This window comes from Salvelinus sp. IW2-2015, linkage group LG18 (assembly GCF_002910315.2).
Source record: "Salvelinus sp. IW2-2015 linkage group LG18, ASM291031v2, whole genome shotgun sequence".
Taxonomy (NCBI): Eukaryota; Metazoa; Chordata; class Actinopteri; order Salmoniformes; family Salmonidae; genus Salvelinus; species Salvelinus sp. IW2-2015.
The window spans coordinates 13213059-13232776 of record NC_036858.1 but is presented as its reverse complement, the minus strand read 5'-3'; the positions used below and the strand labels follow the sequence as shown (position 1 = coordinate 13232776).

At 42.7% G+C, this 19718-nt stretch overlaps 1 protein-coding gene across 1 annotated transcript in view; it reads left to right on the top strand.

Moving 5' to 3' along the window:
* Positions 1-19718, top strand: part of rhbdl1 (rhomboid, veinlet-like 1 (Drosophila)) — a 60563-nt gene that overhangs the window by 36741 nt on the left and 4104 nt on the right. Inside the window, exons 6-7 of the mRNA XM_024009063.3 lie at positions 15952-16052; positions 19229-19289. Of these exons, the coding sequence (XP_023864831.1) occupies positions 15952-16052; positions 19229-19289 (162 nt within the window). The remainder of the gene's footprint in view (positions 1-15951; positions 16053-19228; positions 19290-19718) is intronic.

The following is a 19718-nucleotide window of genomic DNA, read 5'->3' as shown; positions in this document are numbered from 1 at the left end:
TGCACAGGGCGGGGTCGAGACCCAGGGTCTCGAGCTTGATGACGAGTTTGGAGGTACTATGGTGTTAAATGCTGAGCTGTAATCGATGAACAGCATTCTCACATGGGTATTCCTCTTGTCCAGATGGGTAGGCAGTGTGCAGTGTGGTTGCGATTGCGTCGTCTGTGGACCATATTGGGTCGGGAAGCAAATTGGAGTGGGTCTAGGGGTGTCGTAGGGTGGAGGTGATATGGTCCTGACTAGTCTCTCAAAGCACTTCATGATGACGGAAGTGAGTGCTACGGGGCGGTAGTCGTTTAGCTCAGTTACCTTAGCTTTCTTGGGAACAGGAACAATGGTGGCCCTCTTGAAGCATGTGGAACAGCAGACTGGGATAAGGATTGATTGAATATGTCCGTAAACACACCAGCCAGCTGGTCTGCGCATGCTCTGAGGACGCGGCTGGGAATGCCGTCTGGCCTGCAGCCTTGCAGGGTTAACACGTTTAAATGTTTTACTCACCTCGGCTGGTGAAGAGAGGCCCGCAGGTTTGGTAGAGGGCCGTGTCAGTGCACTGTTTGTCCTCAAAGCGGGCCAAAAAAGTTGTTTAGCCTGTCTGGGAGCAAGACATCCTGGTCCTCGACGGGGCTGGTTTTCTTTTGTAATCCGTGAGTACTGTAGACCTGCCACATACCTCTGTGTCTGAGCTGTTGAATTTCGACTCATTTTGTCTCTGTACTGAGACTTAGCCTGTTTGATTGCCCTTGCGGAGAGAAAGCACACTGTTTGTATTCGGTCATGCTTCCGGTCACCTTGCCCTGGTTAAAAGCATGGTTCGCGCTTTCAGTTTCACGCGAATGCTGCCGTCAATCCACGGTTTCTGGTTTGGGAATGTTTTTATCGTTGCTGTGGGTACGACATCGTCAATGCACTTCCTAATGAACTCGCTCACCGAATCAGCATATTCGTCAATATTGTTGTTGGACGCGATGCGGAACATATTCCAATCCGCGTGATCGAAGCAGTCTTGAAGCGTGGATTCAGATTGGTCGGACCAGCGTTGAACAGACCATGGGAACAACAGAATAACCTTTTTGGAACCGTGTATTCAAACACATACCAGTAGCCACTCATACTTATCAGCACAGGCATTCACACACACCCAGAGACACAAACAGTACAAACAAACACCATAGTATACACCACACTTACACTCTCATTAGCCTATGCCCCCCACCCACCCCTCTTTCTATCTCTCTCAATCTCTCAGAAACACGCAAACACACGTGCACACCACACCCAGAGGTGAGATGTGATTATATCTGGCCTCTGACACCTGGTGCTGTGTTGGATGGTCTCTTCTCTCAGCAGCTCTGAGGATGTGACTGCTGGAGACTATTGATTTTTCTCGATGCCCCCTGTGCTTCCGGGAAACATAAATATTATCATATTTTTCCCCGCCTGGCAAATTTGGACAGAGTAGAACGCTGCCTGTGATAGAATAAACCGAATCAATCTCCGAGGAGACCAAGGGCAAGGTGTCTTTTGACCGGGTGTTTTAGCACAGCGCAAATGTTCTGAGTTTTATATCTCTCTGTGGGATGATTTGAAGCGCTGCTCTCGCATCGCACTCATGTTGTTATTGCTGTTTTTGTTTTTATAGAGTAGCGTTTAAGGAACCCTCTGATTATGTGGAACTCGGTGTTTAGACGGGGCTGTTGTGTTGTTTGTATATCGAGCTTAAATGTTGTCTCTGTCTGGCTAATATGACCACACATGCACTCACTGACACACACGCTCACACATAGGCTCAAAACCACACGCAGATACACTCCCGCTCACACACATCCACCCCACACATCGACTCCATGACTGCTTCTACTGGACTCCTATTTATTATTACTACACAACGACTATGTATTATTATTTCACAATGACTATTTATTATGACTACACAATGACTATTTATTATTACTACACAATGACTATTTATTATGTACTACACAACGACTATGTATTATTATTTCACAATGACTATTTATTATGACTAATACACAATGACTATTTATTATTACTACACAATGACTATTTATATTACTGCGCAATGACTATTTATTATTTACTACACAATGACTATTTATTATTACTACACAACGACTATGTATTATTATTTCACAATGACTATTTATTATGACTACACAATGACTATTTATTAATTACTACACAATGACTATTTATTATGACTACACAATGACTATTTTATTAATTAACACACAATGACTATTTATTATGACTACACAATGACTATGTATTATTACTACACAATGACTATTTAGTATTCCTAACACAATGACTATTTTAATTATTATTTCACATGACTATTTATTATGACTACAATTGACTATTTATTATGACTACACAATGACTATTTTATTAATACTTCACAATGACTATTTATTATTACTACACATCAATACTATTATTATGACTACACAATGCTATTTATTATACTACACAATGACTATTTATATTACTTATTTCATTCACATGACTATTTATTATTGACTACACAATGACTATTTATTATTACTACACAATGACTATTTATTATTAATTCACAATGACTATTTATTATGACCACACAAATGACTATTTATTATTACTACACAATGACTATTATTATTACTACACAATGACTATTTATATTACTACACAATGACTATTTATTATTACTACACAATGACTATTTATTATTATTTCACAATGACTATTTATATGACTACACAATGACTATTTATTACTACTAACACAATGACTATTTATTATGACTACACAATGACTATTTATTATTACTACACAATGACTATTTATTATTATTTCACAATGACTATTATTACTACTACACAATGACTATTTATTATGACTACACAAATGACTATTTATTACTACTAAAGGCAATGGATATTTATTATGACTACACAATGACTATTTATTATGACTACACAATGACTATTTTTTGTTACTGCGCAATCTTTTTCACAACTCCCCGGCACGTGTAAATATCCTACTTTCGTCTGAGCGCCTTCTTGCATTATATTTGAGCAACATTTGATCCTATTTTTATTGATTGAGTTGTTATTGTTATTATTCTTTATACACTTACTTGCTTCCCTGTTGTTGTTGCATTGTCTAGTGGTGAACCTGCAAGTAAGCATTTCGTTGCACTGTGTACTCCATGTGCATCATGTGTATACAGTATGACAGAAAACAAACCTGAACTTGATATGGGGACTCTGGTGGTTTGTTGTGACTGGATGTTCAGGTGTAAGGGTGTAAAGGACTCATTCCCTTGGTGACCTGGTATGTGTGAACTGGGGATGATGAGTAAAAGGCCTCAGTCTCCTCTTTCCGTTAAGGTCATTCGTCGATTTCAATCTCTTCCTCTGTCCTCTGACTCTACACCAAGCCAGGGAGATGGATTGTGGTGGCAGATTGGATGGGGACTGATTGTAGATTGTTCCGCTCCCCTTGGAGAAAAGCCACAGAGAGGAGGATATTTCCCTTATCTTTCCGTGCCCACGAAGGACCAGAGAAGGGCTGGCAGGGAGAGGGAGGGTTTATCTCTATCCCAGGTATACCTCCATATTTTAAACAAACTTTCCCAGATTGACAAGACCATTGCAATTCTATTGGGACTTGAAAATGGACTCCCGTCAAGTAAATTACCCGTTATGACCATATCAAATAGAGTAGACAAAAGCCCATGTGAAAGATGGCTAGCCTCCAGTTATGTCACCCCATCCACCCTCCTCTTGCCCACTCCTGTCCGCCACTCATTATCAAGGCCAGGCAGTAGAGTTCCCGTATGCCCTCTCATCCTGTTGCGTGTGGCTCTTGTTGTGTAATGACTGCAGATACCACTCCATCAGAAATCTATTTGACCAAGGAACAAAAGTGCACAACTTTATAGATCTGTGTTGTATAAGGTTTAAGGCTAAGGTTAGGTTTAAGATAAAGGCTGTGTTTGTTTCCTTGCAAAGATGATCCATGTGTGCTTATCCCAGTGTAACAGAACAATGTGTTGACCTTCTGACCTAAGCTCAGTTGCAGTCCTGTCATGTGCACCACTTGTGAGCATTCAGTCCCCATTGCAGTAAACTTGTGTTGATTTTAGATTGCCAAGGTTGCTGATGACAATTTCCTGGTCATGTTTACTGTGGCTGCCTCCTCTCTCAACCTTGTTCTCTGCAGCACTGCAAACAGCACACTAATTAATCTCTGTCTCGTTAAAGGATGTCAGTTTCACTTTGCCTGAAGAACAGTGGTTACTCCTACTCCGGGTAAACCCCCACCCCTCGAGAAAACACACACCTGCCTTTTGTTAAGTGTCCTGCCCCCATACACTCTCTCTACTCTCTCTCTCTCATCCTCTCTCTCTCTCACCCCCTTTCTCTTTCTCTCCCTCCTTCTCCCTCCATTTCGGCTTGGTAAATAAATCTGATCAGGCATTTCCTCAGTTTATTAGCCAGGCGAGGCAGCCTTTCGAGTGGGAGAGTGCTGACTGCAGCACATCTCACTTGCAGGGCCGGGGGATTTAATACATAGCAGATGTATCTGTCTGAGACGAGCGTGTACAAACTGATCAACCGGAACTTCAACTAAACAATCCTCTCAGAGGATAGAAATAGCCTCTATTGAAAAGAGCTTTGAAAGGAAGAATTCTCAAGCACTTGAGTTCGGTTTAAGGCTGAGGCAAAGTGGAGTGTAGTACATTTCAACTGTTTGGTATTGATTATAGACACACATCGATGATGATTACCAAGAAACATTTGTAGAAAAACAAGCTGTCCATGTATGCAGTTTAGTCTGGGTAATAGCAAACTATGTGGGATCAGATATCAGACACGGTCATCGCATTTCCGTGAATTGAGAGCTCTGGCGATGATGAGTTAACTGACAAAATGTTTTATATCCTTCCTTTCACAGTGAAGGATTTAAAGGAACGGAGTAGGTGAATCATGGAGTGTGTGAATCACATGAATAAATCACCACTCCTTGTCCTTGCAGCGTCCCTTTCTGATTCACTTATTGACTGGCCAATCAGAAAATGCTGCTCAATGCATGTTAATGCTCTGGGCCAATTAGTGTCAATTGGTGTCCTTAGTGCTTCATACAGTTTGGGTCATATAATAAAATAGGTTGACAAATCCCACATGTTTTGGTGAGGCTCTTATCTGTCCAAAATCACCTAAAAAGTGTAACGCTACAACAATACTTTAAAACCTGTTCCAACTACAACTGTTTAACCCTGCTGTGCTGTTGAAATACTCTATACGGCAGCTATCCTTTTGAAAACACTGAGCATGTTCGCTCCGAAAGCACGGAGGTGGGTGTATAGGCAGCCAGATTAGCTTTTTTTTTTTTTGTTGTTGTTGTTGAAGGATTCTTAAGTTATTGCATCATTTTCTGTTCTGTTCTGTAGCTGCCAGTTGAGCCACTGGAGTGAATCCCTTAGGCACTCAGCTCTGGTCTTGGATCAGTTTTCCCTTGGTCATGGTTAGCCATTGCTTAAGGGCATCATCTACTCACATCACTGCCAATCTGCTTGGTTTAGTTTGACATGCAAAACCAGAGTCAGTCGAGTTCACCCACAAAAGAGGATCATCGTCACATAGTCACTGTAAATGTGACCCTGAGTATATAGTGTAAAACTGCATTCTATGCATTACAAGATGATTCATACTGTAAACATACTGTGCGCACACACACACACACACACACACACACACACACACACACACACACACACACACACACACACACACACACACACACACACACACACACACACACACACACAACACACACACACACACACACACACACACACACACACCGGGGGGGTGAACTTGATGATGCTTAAAAAATCAGCACAGTAAATCCATCTGCGCATGAACTGTAAACTGCCAACAACACACAGAAATAATCTGAGACCTCACGTCTGGGCTCCCGATGAGTGAGATATCCCTAAATCTCCAACTCCCTGTGAACAGGAGAGCCCAGATGACAGGCCCTGGTTAATATTCATATCCAAAGCCCTTTAACCAGAGCTGTGCTAGCAGGAGGAGGGAGCTGTGTGAAAGACTTCTGTCCTCCCTACGGACTCCTTCGCTTCCCTTTCAGGCCGGGGGTCTTTGGGCTCCCTCCCTCCCTGCTCCCCCCACTTTACTACAGATGCGGCATCCCGTCAGCGACTAGTGTCATGTGGCCCTGGGCCACTGGCTGCTTAATAGGATGTAGCCGTAGCGATGTAGGATGTAGCCGTAGTGCTAAAACAGTGCAGTGTTGTTATGACAGCCTGCCAACTACATTACATCTCTGTGCTGTGTTCTAAAGGAAACTCATTCATAGTATGAGTATCATGAGTTACTCTTGCATTTGTACTGTGAATTCACCTTTGCAGTTCAAATGTACATGAAAGATTCACTTACAGTTAGTCTTAACTGGAAAATACATGCTGTATTGAAGTAATAATTGAACCATATTGAATTTATATTTTTGAGGATTCGAGGAACACATCTGAGAGTAGCCTGTGTGAAAGTTGCTCCAATTCCATTTTTTTCCCGCGACTTTGAAGAGATCAGAGAGCACTCAGTATGTAATTGCAATTTCTTGGAACCACAAAAAAATGAGGCAATATGGATCTTTACAAGTCTTCAGCTGCTGCACTCACTTCATCAAGCGTCGAATCCTCCAGCAATCCATGTAAAATAGAACCGCGAGTGTCGGAGGGAAAGGGGGGGATAAATGACTCAGGAAACGCACTTCGATTTCCATCTGTCATCTGATGATGATCACCACTGCCACCACAGGCTGACAGGGCACTCTTTAAGGACACGCACGCACGCACGCACGCACGCACGCACGCACGCACGCACACACACACACACACACACACACACACACACACACACACACACACACACACACACACACACACAGAATATGATATCAACCCTTTTTCATTTCTGCTCATTTCCATAATTAGTGAAGGCTGACGGTGTCCCTGTGAACAACTGCCACTGTGATTAACTGCTTAAAATTCTGTCTTACTTCACTTTGGCGGGTACAGTAGAACAACAGTGAGGACACACTGTGACATGTTGTAGTGTGATTGCGATATCTGTATAGATTGCACAGTTTAAAAAACACATTTGCGACAAAACTCAGTTTTATTTTGTAATTCGAGACAATAATTTGAGTGAGGAGAGGTTTTATCAACATTTTTGCTGTAAATGCTTTGACAATGTGTGCCTACCCAACTAGACAGTACCTGCTACCCATATCATTACGTATAAATATAGTGACACCGAAGAGATACTTCACATCTACATTTTTCCACTCCAGTCTCTATCTGGCCACATTAGCTTTTTGACCCCATCATGTACTTTGCCGGTGTCTGAAACGCCTTTGCTTAACCAATCAGGTTACGTTCACAGTCTAGCAGAGGAATTGGCCCATAGCCAAGCTATGCAGATTTCTAACTAGACTTTTCTTATGAATACAGGACCATATAGTCACAAAAATGTTTTTAATAAAATGTATTTGTCACATGCGCCGAGTACAATTGGGTGTAGACTTTACCGTAAAATGATTACTTATGATCCCTTTCCCAACAATGCAAAGTAAAAGTAAGAACATTTTGCAAATAACACAAAAAAATAAAATGTAACACAATAAAAACTAAATAACGAGGTTATATACAAGGAGTACCGGTACCGAGTCAATGTTCAGGGGTGCGAAGTAGTTGAGGTAGTTGAGGTAGTTGAGGTAGTTGAGGTAGTTGAGGTAGTTGAGGTTATATGTACATGTAGGTAGGGGTAAAAGTGACTAGGCAATCAGGTTAGCTAATAAATAGAGTAGCAGCAGCATATGTGAAGAGTGTGAAAATGTGTCTGTGTGTGTGTGTGGTGTCAATATGCATGTGTGTGTGTGTGTGTGTGAGTGTATGTAGTGTGTGTGTATGTGTATGCGTATGTGTGTGTTGGAGTGTCATTGTAGTATGTGTGAGTGTGAGTCCAGTGAGTGTGCATAGAGCCAGTGCAAGAATACCAGTGGGGGAAAAAAAGGGGTAGCCATGTGATTAACTGTTCAACATTCTTATGGCTTGGGGGTAGAAGCTGTTCAGGAGCCTTTTGGTCCCAGACTTGGCACTCCAGCACCGCTTGCCGTGCGGTAGCAGAGAGAACAGTCTATGACTTGGGTGGCTGGAGCCTTTGACACTTCTGACACCGCCTGGGTTGTAGGGAGCTTGGTCCCAGTGACGTACTGGGCCATACGCACTACCCTTTGTAGCGCCTTGCGGTCAGATGCCAAGCAGTGGCCATACCAAGTGTTGATGCAGCCAGTCAAGATGCTCTTAGCGTTGCAGCTGTAGAACTTTTTGAGGATCTGTGGGCCCATGGCAAATCTTTTCAGCCTCATGAGGGGGAAGAGGCGCTGTTGTGCCCTCTTCATTACTGTGTTGGTTGGAAAGGGTAGTGTGGAGTGCAATAGAGATTGTATAATCTGTGGGGCGGTATGCGAATTGGAGTGGGTCCAGGGTGTCTGGGATGATGGTGTTGATGTGAGCCATGACCAGCCTTTGAAAGCTTTTCATTGTGTTGGGTTCTGAGAATATGAAATATACTTATTCATGTCACTGAGGGAGAGAGGGTAATGTATAACGTTTACATTATATCAGGGATCCTATTGAAAGACTGAGTGCAGAGAAGCGATCACGTGGCAGGTATTGATGGATTAGTGATGAAGGGGTGTCGAGGTCAGGTCAGGTCACGTTAAGGGAGGAAAAAAAGTGTTTGGCCCATATCACTTAGTGTCCTGCCTAGCAGTAAAATATACAATGTTTGTACAGATGTGTAGGAGGAGACTCAGCCTAGGAGGAAAGGTTAAATACCAGTGCTTGTGTGAAAATGTTTTTGTCCTGTGCAGCTGTATTGATCCTCATGGAAGAATAAACTTGGTTCAGCTTTCATAGTGTCCGCTGAGTTTTTTACTCTGAGAATTAAAACCTAACAATAGCTACAGATGTGAGTGCTTCAGGTCGATAGTCCTATAGACAGGTTACCTTGGTGTTCTTGGGCACAGGGACTATGGTGGTCTGCTTGTAACATGTAGTTACTACAAGTTGGGTCAGGGAGAGGTTGAAAATGTCAGTGAAGACACTTGCCAGCTGGTCAGCGCATGAGTACGAGTCCTGGTAATCCATCTGGCCCTACAGCCTTTTGAATATTAACCTGTTTAAAGGTCTTACTCACATTGGCTACGGGAAGCATGATCACACAGTCGTCCGGAACAGCTGGTGCTCTCATGCATCAGTGTTGCTTGCCTCGAAGTGAGCATAGAGGGTATTTAGCTCGTCTGGTAGACTTGCGTCACTGGACAGCTCGCAGCTGGGTTTCCCTTTTGTAGTCCGTAATAGTTTGTAAGCCCTGCCACATCCGATGAGTGTCAGASCCGGTGTTGTAGGATTCGATCCTGGTCCTGTATTGACACTTTGCCTGGTTGATGGTTCATTAGAGGGCGTAGCAGGATTTCTTATAAGCGTCTGGATTAGTGTCCCGCTCCTTGAAAGTGACAGCTCTAACTTTTAGCTCAGTGCGGATGTTGCCTGTAATCCATGACTTCTGGTTCGGATTTGTATGTATGGTCACTGTAGGGAAGACATCGTCAATGCACTTATTAATGAAGATGATGACTGATGTGTTAAACTCCTCCATGCCATCAGATGAATCCTAGATCATATTCCAGTCTGTGCTAGCGAAACAGTCGTGTAGCTAAGTATGTGCTTCATCTGACCTCTTCCGTATTGATACTGGTACTTCCTGTTTGAGTTTTTGGTTGTAAGCAGGAATCAAGAGAATAGAGTTATGGTCAGATTTGCCAAATGGAGGGTGATGGAGAGCTTTGTATGCATCTCTGTGTGTGGAGTAAAGGAGATCTAGTGTTTTTTTCACCTCTAGTTGCACAGACGACATCCTGGTAGAAATGAGGTAACACAGATTTCAGTTTTCCTGCATTAAAATCACCGGCCACTAGGAGCGTCGCCTCTGGGTGAGCATTTTCTTGTTTGCTTATGGCACATACAGCTCGTTGAGTGCGGTCTTAGTGCCAGCATCGGTTTGTGGTAATAAATAGACAGCTCTTGGTAAATAGTATGGTCTACAACTTATCATGAGGTATTCTTACTCAGGCAATCAGAACCTTGAGACTTCCTTAATATTAGATTTTGCGCACCAGCTGTTGTTAACAAAGAGACGCACACCCCCTCCCCTGAGCTTACACAAAGCTGCTGTTCTGTTCTGCCGATGTATAGAAAAACCATCTAGATTTATATGTTCCATGTCCTTGTTCAGCCACGACTCAGAGAAACATAGGATATTACAGTTCTTCAGATCGCGTTGATAGGATAGCCTCGAACGGAGCTCGTCCAGTTTATTCTCCAGTGATTGCACGTTCGCCAATAGAACAAAGAGTAGACGCAGCTTATCCACTCTCCGACACGGTCTCATCAGATGTCCCGCACGCTGGCCTCTATAGCACCCCCTCATCCTTCTCTGAGTGTCGATGATTTGGATCTGGTCTGGGATAATGGTCTTTCGACTCCGACTCATTGAAGTAGAAGTCCTCATCCAAATCGAGTTAGTGACAGCTGTTCTGATGTCCAGAAGCCCTTTTCGGTCATAGGAAACGATGGCGGAAACATTATGTACAATAAAAGGAAAAATTAGCACTAAATAATACACAAATAGCAATTGGTCGAGTGCCCGTAAAACATCCGCTTTTCCTTCCAGCGCCATTATCATTATCTTATATGGAATTGATTAAATCATCCAACTGACTGGTCTGTGTAGCATGTACGGTGCCTTCAGAAAGTATTCATACCCCTTGACTTATTCCGCATTTTGTTGTGTTACAGCCTGAATTCAAAATGGATTAAATATTGTAAAAAAAAAAAAATGAAAATGAAATACAGAAATATCTAATTTACATAAATATTCACACCTGAGTCAATAAATGTTAGAATTACTTTTGACAGCAATTACAGCTATGAGTCTTTCTGGGTAAGTCTATAAGAGTTTTACACACCTGGATTGTACAATATCTATCTGCACATTCATCTTTTAAAAATTCTTCAAGCTCTTTCAAGTTGGTTGATCCTTGCTAGACAGCAATTTTCAAGTCTTGCCAAAGATTTTCAAGACGATTTAAGTCAAAACTGTAACTAGGCCACTAAGGAACATTCAATTTAGTCTTGGTAAGCAACTCCAGTGTACAATGCCTTCAGACAGTATTCAGACCCCTTGACTTTTTCCACATTTTGTTAGGTTACAGCCATATTCTCCAATTATTTTTTATGTCCTCATCAATCTACACACAATACCCCATAACGACAAAGCAAAAACAGTTTTAAAAATCTTTTGCCAATTTATAAAATAAAATAAACGGAAATATCACAATTATTCAGAGCGTAGCTGCACAGCTATTTTCAGGTCTCTCCAGAGATGTTCGATCGGGCTCTGGCTGGGCCACTCAAGGACATTCAGAGACTTGTCCCGAAGCCACTCCTGCGTTGTCTTGGCTGTGTGCTTTGGGTCGTTATCCTGTAGGAAGATGAACCTTCGCCCCAGTCTGAAGTCCTGAGCACTTTGGAGCAGGTTTTCATGAAGGATCTCTCTGTACTTTGCTCCGTTCATCTTTGCTTCGATCCTGACTAGTCTCCCAGTCCCTGTCGCTAAAAAACATCCCGACAGCATGATGCTGCCACCACCATGCTTCACCGTAGGGATGGTGCCAGGTTTCCTCCAGACTTGGCATTCAGGCCAAATAGTTCAATCTTGGTTTCATCAGACCAGAGAATCTTTTAGGTGCCTTTTGAAAAACTCCAAGCGGGCTGTCGTGCCTTTTACTGAGGAGTGGCTTCCGTCTGGCCACTCTACCATAAAGGCCTAATTGGTGGAGTGTTGCAGAGATGGTTGTCCTTCTGGAAGGTGCTCCCATCTCCACAGAGGAACTCTGGAGCTCTGTCAGTGTGACCATCGGGTTCTTGGTCACCTCCCTGACCAAGGTCCTTCTCCTCTGATTGCTCAGTTTGGCCGGGCGGCCAGCTCTAGGAAGAGTCTTGGTGGTTCCTAACTTCTTCCATTTAAGAATGATGGAGGCCACTGTGTTCTTGGGGACCTTCAATGATGCATAAATGTTTTGGTACCCTTCCCCAGATCTGTGCCTCAACACAATCCTGTCTCGGGGCTCTATGGACAATTCCTTCGACCTCATGGCTTGGTTTTTGCTCTGACATGCACTGTCAACTGTGGGACCTTATATAGACAGGTGTGAGCCTTTCCAAATCATGTACAATCAATTGAATGTACCACAGGTGGACTCCAATCAAGTTGTAGAAACATCTCAAGGATGGAATGGAAACAGGATGCACCTGAGCTCAATTTCGAGTCTCATAGCAAAGGGTCTGAATACTTATGTAAATAAGGTATTTCTGTTTTTCAGTTTTAATACATTTGCTAAAATGTCTCAAAACCTGTTTTCGCTTTACCATTATGGGGTATTGTGTGTAAACTGAGGAAATTGTTTTATTTAATTCATTTTAGAATAAGGCTATAACGTAACAAAATGTGGAAAAAGTCAAGGGGTCTGAATACTTTCCGAAGGCATTGTATTTTTGTCCTTGGGTTTTAGGTTATTGTCCTGCTGAAAGGTGAATTTGTCTCCCATTGTCTGTTGGAAAGCAGACAGGACCAGGTTTTTCTCTAGGATTTTTCCTGTGCTTAGTTCTAGTCCATTTGTTTTGTATCCTAAAAAACTCCCTAGTCCTTGCCGATGACAAAAATACCCATAACCCATAACACAATTCAGCCACCACCATGCTTGAAAATAACATATATGGTATTCAGTGATCTATTGTGTTGGGTTTGACCCAAACATAACTCTTTATATTCAGGACATAAACTTAATTTCTTTGCCACATTTTTTGCAGTTTTACTTTTGTTCCTTATTGCTAACAGGATGCATGTTTTGGAATATTTTTATTCTGCACAGACTTACTTCTTTTCACTCTGTGATTTAAGTTAGTATTGTGGAGTAACTACAATGTTGTTGATCCATCCTCAGTTCTCCTATAACAGCCATTCAACTTTGTAACTGTTCTAAAGTCACCATTTGCCTCATGGTGAAATCCCTGAGCGGTTTCCTCCTTCTCCGTAAACTGAGTTAGGAAGGATGCCTGTTTCTTTGTAGTGACTGGGTGTATTGATAAACCATCTAAAGTGTAATTAATAACTTCACCATGCTCAACTGGATATTCAATGTCTGCTTTTATTTATTTTACCCATCTACCAATAGGTGCCCTTCTTTCGAGGCATTGGAAAACCTCCCTCGTCTTTGTGGTTTAATCTGTGTTTAAAATTCATTGCTCCACTGAGGGACCTTACAGATAATTGTATGTGTGGGGTACAAAGATGAGGTAGTCATTCAAAAATCATGTTAAACACTATTTTTGCTCATAGAGTCCATGCAATTTACGTGACTTGTTAAGCAAATGTTTACTCCTGAACTTATTTAGGCTTGACATAACAAAGGGGTTGAATAATTATTGACTCGAGGCATTTCAGCTTTTCATTTTTAATACATTTTTAAACATTTCTAAAAACATAATTTCACTTTGACCTCAGTGTGTAGGCCAGTGACACAAAATCTACATTTAATCCATTTTAAATTCCGGGTGTAACACAACAAAATGAGGAAAAAGTCAAGGTGAGTGAATACTTTCTGAAGGCACTGATTAAATTATGCAAGTAATTTTGGGAAGCCAATTACATGTATCTTCCAGAGTAATGCCAGGCGTTTGTTACATAAGGTCAATGGCATTCATTGACAGTTTTCTTGAGCACCCTAAACAAATTACAAATGTAATTCAATGCTGCTCCACTTGATCTTATTTCTATAACACTTTCAGTCATTTGTGACAGAGAACGTACACTACATGGCCAGAAGTATGTGGACACCCGTTCAAATCAGTGGATTTGGCTATTTCGGTCACACCCGTTGTTGACAGGTGTATAAAATCGAGCGCACAGCCATGCAATCTCCATAAACAAACATTGGCAGTAGAATGACCCGTACTGAAGAGCTCAATGACTTTCAACGTGGSACCGTCATAGGATGCCACCTCAACAACAAGTCAGTTCTTCAAATTTCTGCCCTGCTAGAGCTGCCCCTGTCAACTGTAAGTGCTGCTATTGTGAAGTGGAAACTTCTAGGAGCAACAACGGCTCCGCAGCGAAGTGGTAGGCCATACAATCCTACAGAACGGGAATGCCGAGTGCTGAAGCTTGATAGCCTGTAAAAATCATCTGTCCTCGGTTGCAATACTCACTACCGAGTTCCAAACGGCCTCTGGAAGCAACATCAAGCACACAAACTGTTCGTCGGGATCTTCATGAAATGGGTTCCATGGTCGAGCAGCAGCACACAATCATAAAATCACTGTGCTCAATGCTAAGCTTCGGCTGGAGTGGTGTAAAGCTCGCCCCTATTGGACACTGGAGCAGTGGAAACACGTTCTCTGGAGTGATGAATCATGCTTCACCATCTGGCAGTCTGACGGACAAATCTGGGTTTGGTGGATGAAAAAAACCCACCTTTATTTAACTGGGCAAGTCAGTGAAGAACACATTCTTATTTACAATGACGGCCTACCTTGGAACAGTGGGTTAACTGCCTTATTCAGGAGCAGAACGATATATTTCTACCTTGTCAGCTCAGGGATTTGATCCAGCAACCTTTCTGTTACTGACCCAACACTCTAACCACTAGGCTACCTGCCACCCCCTGGATGCCAGGAGAATGCTACCTGCCCCAGTGCATCGTGCCAACTGTAAGGTTTGGTGGAGGAGGAATAATGTTCTGGGTTCTGTTTTTCACGGTTTGGGCAAGGCCCCTTAGTTCTATTGAAGGGAAATCTTAACGCTAAACTTTGTGGCAACAGTTAGTGTAATCTTTCCTGCTTCAGCATGACAATGCCCCCGTGCACAAAGTGAGGTCCATACAGAAATGATTTGTCTGCACAGAGCCCTGACCTAATCGAACACCTTTGGGATGAATTGTAAGACCGACTGCGAGCCAGGCCTAATCACTGCCGACCTCACTAGTGATCTTGTGGCTGAATGGAAGCAAGTCCCCGCAGCAATGTTCCAACATCTAGTGGAAAGCCTTCCCAGAAGAGTGGAGGCTGTTATGGCAGCAAAGGGGGGGGCCATATCCATATTAATTCCCATGATTTTCTAAAGAGATGTTCGACGAGCAGGTGTCCATATACTTTTGACCATGTAGCGTATCAGAAGCCAATGCTTCATTATAATCTACATGGGATCAAGAGGACATTATAGTATCGTAGCAAGAGTACGTCATAGATAAACCCTCCTATTATGATCTCCATGTGGTATGTGTAGATTATGGTCTTTGTAGCTGCCCAATTTAATGTGTCTAAGTACAGTATATAAGATAACATTTGTGACTATGGTATTTTTTGTTTAACGTGACTGTTCTGTTTTATGAGCCTGGTGGTGGTGCTGGCAGCTATAGTGTAAGCATGTGCACAGCAGCGAAAAGCAGTATGCGGGTGTATAGATATAAAGAGGGCAAGTCAAGGTCAACTGACGACAGACAGACAGGATGTGTTCTTTTGGATTCAGGGGGATGCTGGGAGGAAGGTGACTGAAATTGCTATGGTGATGATGAGTAACCTAACCTTCTCTCTCTTTTTCCTCCCTCTCCCAACATTTTCCTCTATCTTTTTCACTCATGCGCTCTCTTTCTGAACATTTCTCTCCTTCCGTCTCTCTTTCTCTCTCTCTCTCCTCTCCCCCTCTTTCTCTCTCTCCATTTCTCTCTCTCCAGGTTCCCTGACGGTGTCCATCACAGACATGCGTGCTCCAGTGGTGGGGGGCTCCGGGGGTGTCTACGCTCTGTGCTCGGCGCATCTGGCCAACGTCGTCATGGTAACTGCCGTCATCGTCGCCTTCATTGTCACAGTTGATAACGGTATCAATGGAGACCAAAATGTCAGAGAAATCCCGTTAAGAGAGTTTCTCCTCCACACAACATCCTCTGTTTTTGTTTTGTGTTTAGAGAGACTCTTGTGCTTGCCGCCATCAAGCTCTGCAGGTGTGAGTGGGATGTACAATGGGAGCGATGAGCTTTAGTAAGGATTCCATGCCAGAGAGCGCACACAGAGAGTGGGTCCCTATCAATATGATGAGATAAGGACTTTTTATAACCGGCTAACAAGCACTTTTTTTGGATAAGAGCCAACGAATATTCCAGAACCCCCATGATCAGAGCTTGTCAGAAAGGAACTCTGCATTGGGCTATTGACTTGACTTGAAAAGCTGTTTTGATTCCACCCTTGATCTGTTATTCATTGTTTTCCTTTGTAATTTATTCTTAACACCTCTCTATTTAGAAGTGCCAAACTCTATGCATATGGGAATATTAAAGGCTATGTCAATCTGTTCCTCAGTACTCCCTAGGTGCCTGGTCTGCCAAATGTCTCCGCAACAGAAAACATAAAATGTGCGATCACATTCTGTGTGTGTGTGTCCGTGCGTCAGCATCAGTGTGCCTGGATGTGCGATGTCTCAGCACATTCTGTCAGACGACTCAGGGCTGTGTAAGATCTGATGAATCACTCTTAGTAGAGAAGGCCTTCACTACAGGCAAAAGAGATGCCAGCAAAAGTCGAACTCAAAATGCATCAGCGGCCCCAGAGTAAAGAGTTTAACCTTTGACCTCTACTCCCAGCAAACTTAGCGTCTGTTGTTTATTATGCCTGGCCCTCGGGTTTGTTTTTTCTTCTTTGCGTCTCAGGGAGGGTTTTTACTCCAGTAGACCTCATCTATCTGTCCAAAAGCTTTTATCGTCAGTTATTTGGATGAGACGGTTGAACAGAGGTTTTGTCTCACTGCTGTCAAGGCCATCAAAATGATTTATGTTAAATCAGCCCGAATGCCTCTTCATCTCTACATTAAAGTTCAGACTGAACAAGAAATCTGCACCTCTCCTGGTTGAATTAACACTTTAATTAGTCCTCCCGCGGGTAACTAGACTCGCCATTAACCTTTTATGTACTGTATGTTGATCTTATAATTTATTGAAAACTTAAGTGTCATATACTCATCCAAGGTTAGTGAGAAGAATTTTCTATTATATTCACCCCATTGTGTGTGTGTGTGTGTGTGTGTGTGTGTGTGTGTGTGGTGTGTGTGTGTGTGTGTGTGTGTGTGTGTGTGTGTGTGTGTGTGTGTGGTGTGTGTGTGGTGTGTGTGTGTGTGTGTGTGTGTGTGTTGTGTGTGTGTGTGTGTGTGTGTGTGTGTGTGTGTGTGTGTGTGTGTGTGTGTGTGTGGTGTGTGTGTGTGTGTGTGTGTGTGTGTGTGTGTGTGTGTGTGTGGTGTGTGTGTTTGTTGTGTGTGTGTGTGGAGTGTAAATGGGTCATTCCACCAATTAGGTAGCCTTTTAACTTCTTAATGTAATGTAAGCTGGTGGGGAAAAATGTTATATTTCACCTCATTTTAACATTCTGTCATAAAAAGCACTTGTTCAACTTAATAAAGTTTATAATTATATTTATTTTAAATAAAAAAAACATGTTTTCCCATCTCGAGAGGTTAAATAAAGAAATGACTATAGTAAGTGCCTATTAAGTGCCAAATAAAGTAACAGGGTTTAAAACGTCATCTTAAATAATCCATAACTCCCCGTGTGACAGGGGGAATGGAAGCCTGTTGTGTTCAACGAGGAGGGGCAATTGAATGCAAGCATCACACATTTTTATTTTATTGTTAAAACATTTCCAGCATGTCTATCTATGGGTAACAGGGTTGACGTTTTATGCTCGACCCGCTCAGTTTTCCACCACAAAACACAAGAAAATGGACAAAAAGCGTAGAACCAGCTCACCTGCTTTTACGCTATGATTTCACTAGTGTAGATGTTTTCTTTTTTATTGAGCAACAAGCAAAATAAAATAAATAGGATGAAATGAGATTAGCATTGCTCATAAGAATGAAGAACTTTTGAAAACAGACATTTCTTGTAAATGATGTACCACTTCCTCTCGATTCGGCCCATACCTGGCACGAACACGTGACCTCTGCCTTAAACACGTGTGACGGCCCTCCTCAAGCGTCTTAGCCGAACGCGCCACCTCAAAAGCTAGCTAATGAGGCAATGCAAGCGGGACACTTAATGCCGAGGAGTAGGTTTCACACATCCCCATGTGCCTACACTAACATCGTCTTGATGTAGAAATTCCAAAGAAAAGCATTCCGTTTTTAGAATTCTGTACAAAAGCACCCCATTATCTCCTTGTCTTTATGGAGGTACAGCTTCACTTCAATCCCTAAGCTTGGTATTGATAGGCAAAATGGAGGACACACTTCTCTCCATTGAGAGCACCTGCATGTAAAACAAACTTCAGCAAGGAAAAAATAAGGGAAAGTGAGCGTCTCTATCACGTGAGCGCCCCCCTTCTCCCTTCCTTATTTATGCTGCTTGGTTGACCTCCCCCTACTCTGACACTTGTCATTTATTTGTGGTATTATTGCACTTTTATGAGGCCCTGCCGTCCCATAGACGAATAGGCCGAGTTGTGTGTATAGGCCTGCACTTTATTGACTTTCTTTAGGATCTTTAATCTTGCGTGGCACTCGGCTTTGCCTGCCTGGCTTCCTCTGCAGAGAGCAAAACACTACTGCTTCCTCCCGGTCTCCCAGGACCTAGAGGATATGAAGAGGGACGAGATTGGTGCAATCCTTCATCCTGGGTAATAAATATGTTATTCTGAGGCAGAAACCTTTTGTATTATCCCAGGAGGAACACAGGGTGTTTTATTGGGCCGTTCTCACCCTCCGTAAAGCTATCTTAACCCTGATTAATAGAATGGCAGCGAGGTGGAACCACCGATTGGAGAGCAGCCAGGTGTATAATCATGTCTCTGTCTAGTAGGCCTGTCCTCATCCTACTTGTATGGAAGTGGATGTCTGATCGCTGTGATTTACACACGTTCCCTACAGAATGCAGAGATGGTGGAGATACTCACTGTGTAAGCTGTAAATATACAGGTCTTTGGGAACTGACTGTTTGTGTTTGACTTGCCGCTTGTCTCTCTGTTTTGCAGAACTGGGCCGGTATGCGGTGTCCATACAAGCTCCTCCGCATGATTCTGGCACTGGTGTGCAGTAAGTTTCATACTATATCCATATAGCCATTCAATATCTACACTATTTTCAAATCAAATTGTATTGGTCACATTCACGTGTTTAGCAGATGTTATTGTGGGTATAGCGAAACGCTTGTGTTATAACTTGAGTGGGCCTTGTAAAATGAGTTGAGGTATTGCTTCAAGTGCAATGGGGAGGAGTGAGTGGCCCTCAGGTTGCAGTTTGGATATGCAGTATTTCGTTCAGAGGATATGACTTATGCTGTATGGCAGGGACTTTTCCCAATTCACTACGACTTTCGTCAGTGTGCAATATGTCCCGTCCGTCTGTCCCGCGTCGGACTTCCCCATACCTCAGTCTAGTGTATCCTTAGCCAGCCCGTCTCTTTAAACATAGCCTTAGCCTTAGCAAAGCCTTAGTCTTGGACTGTACTCAAAACTCTATCTG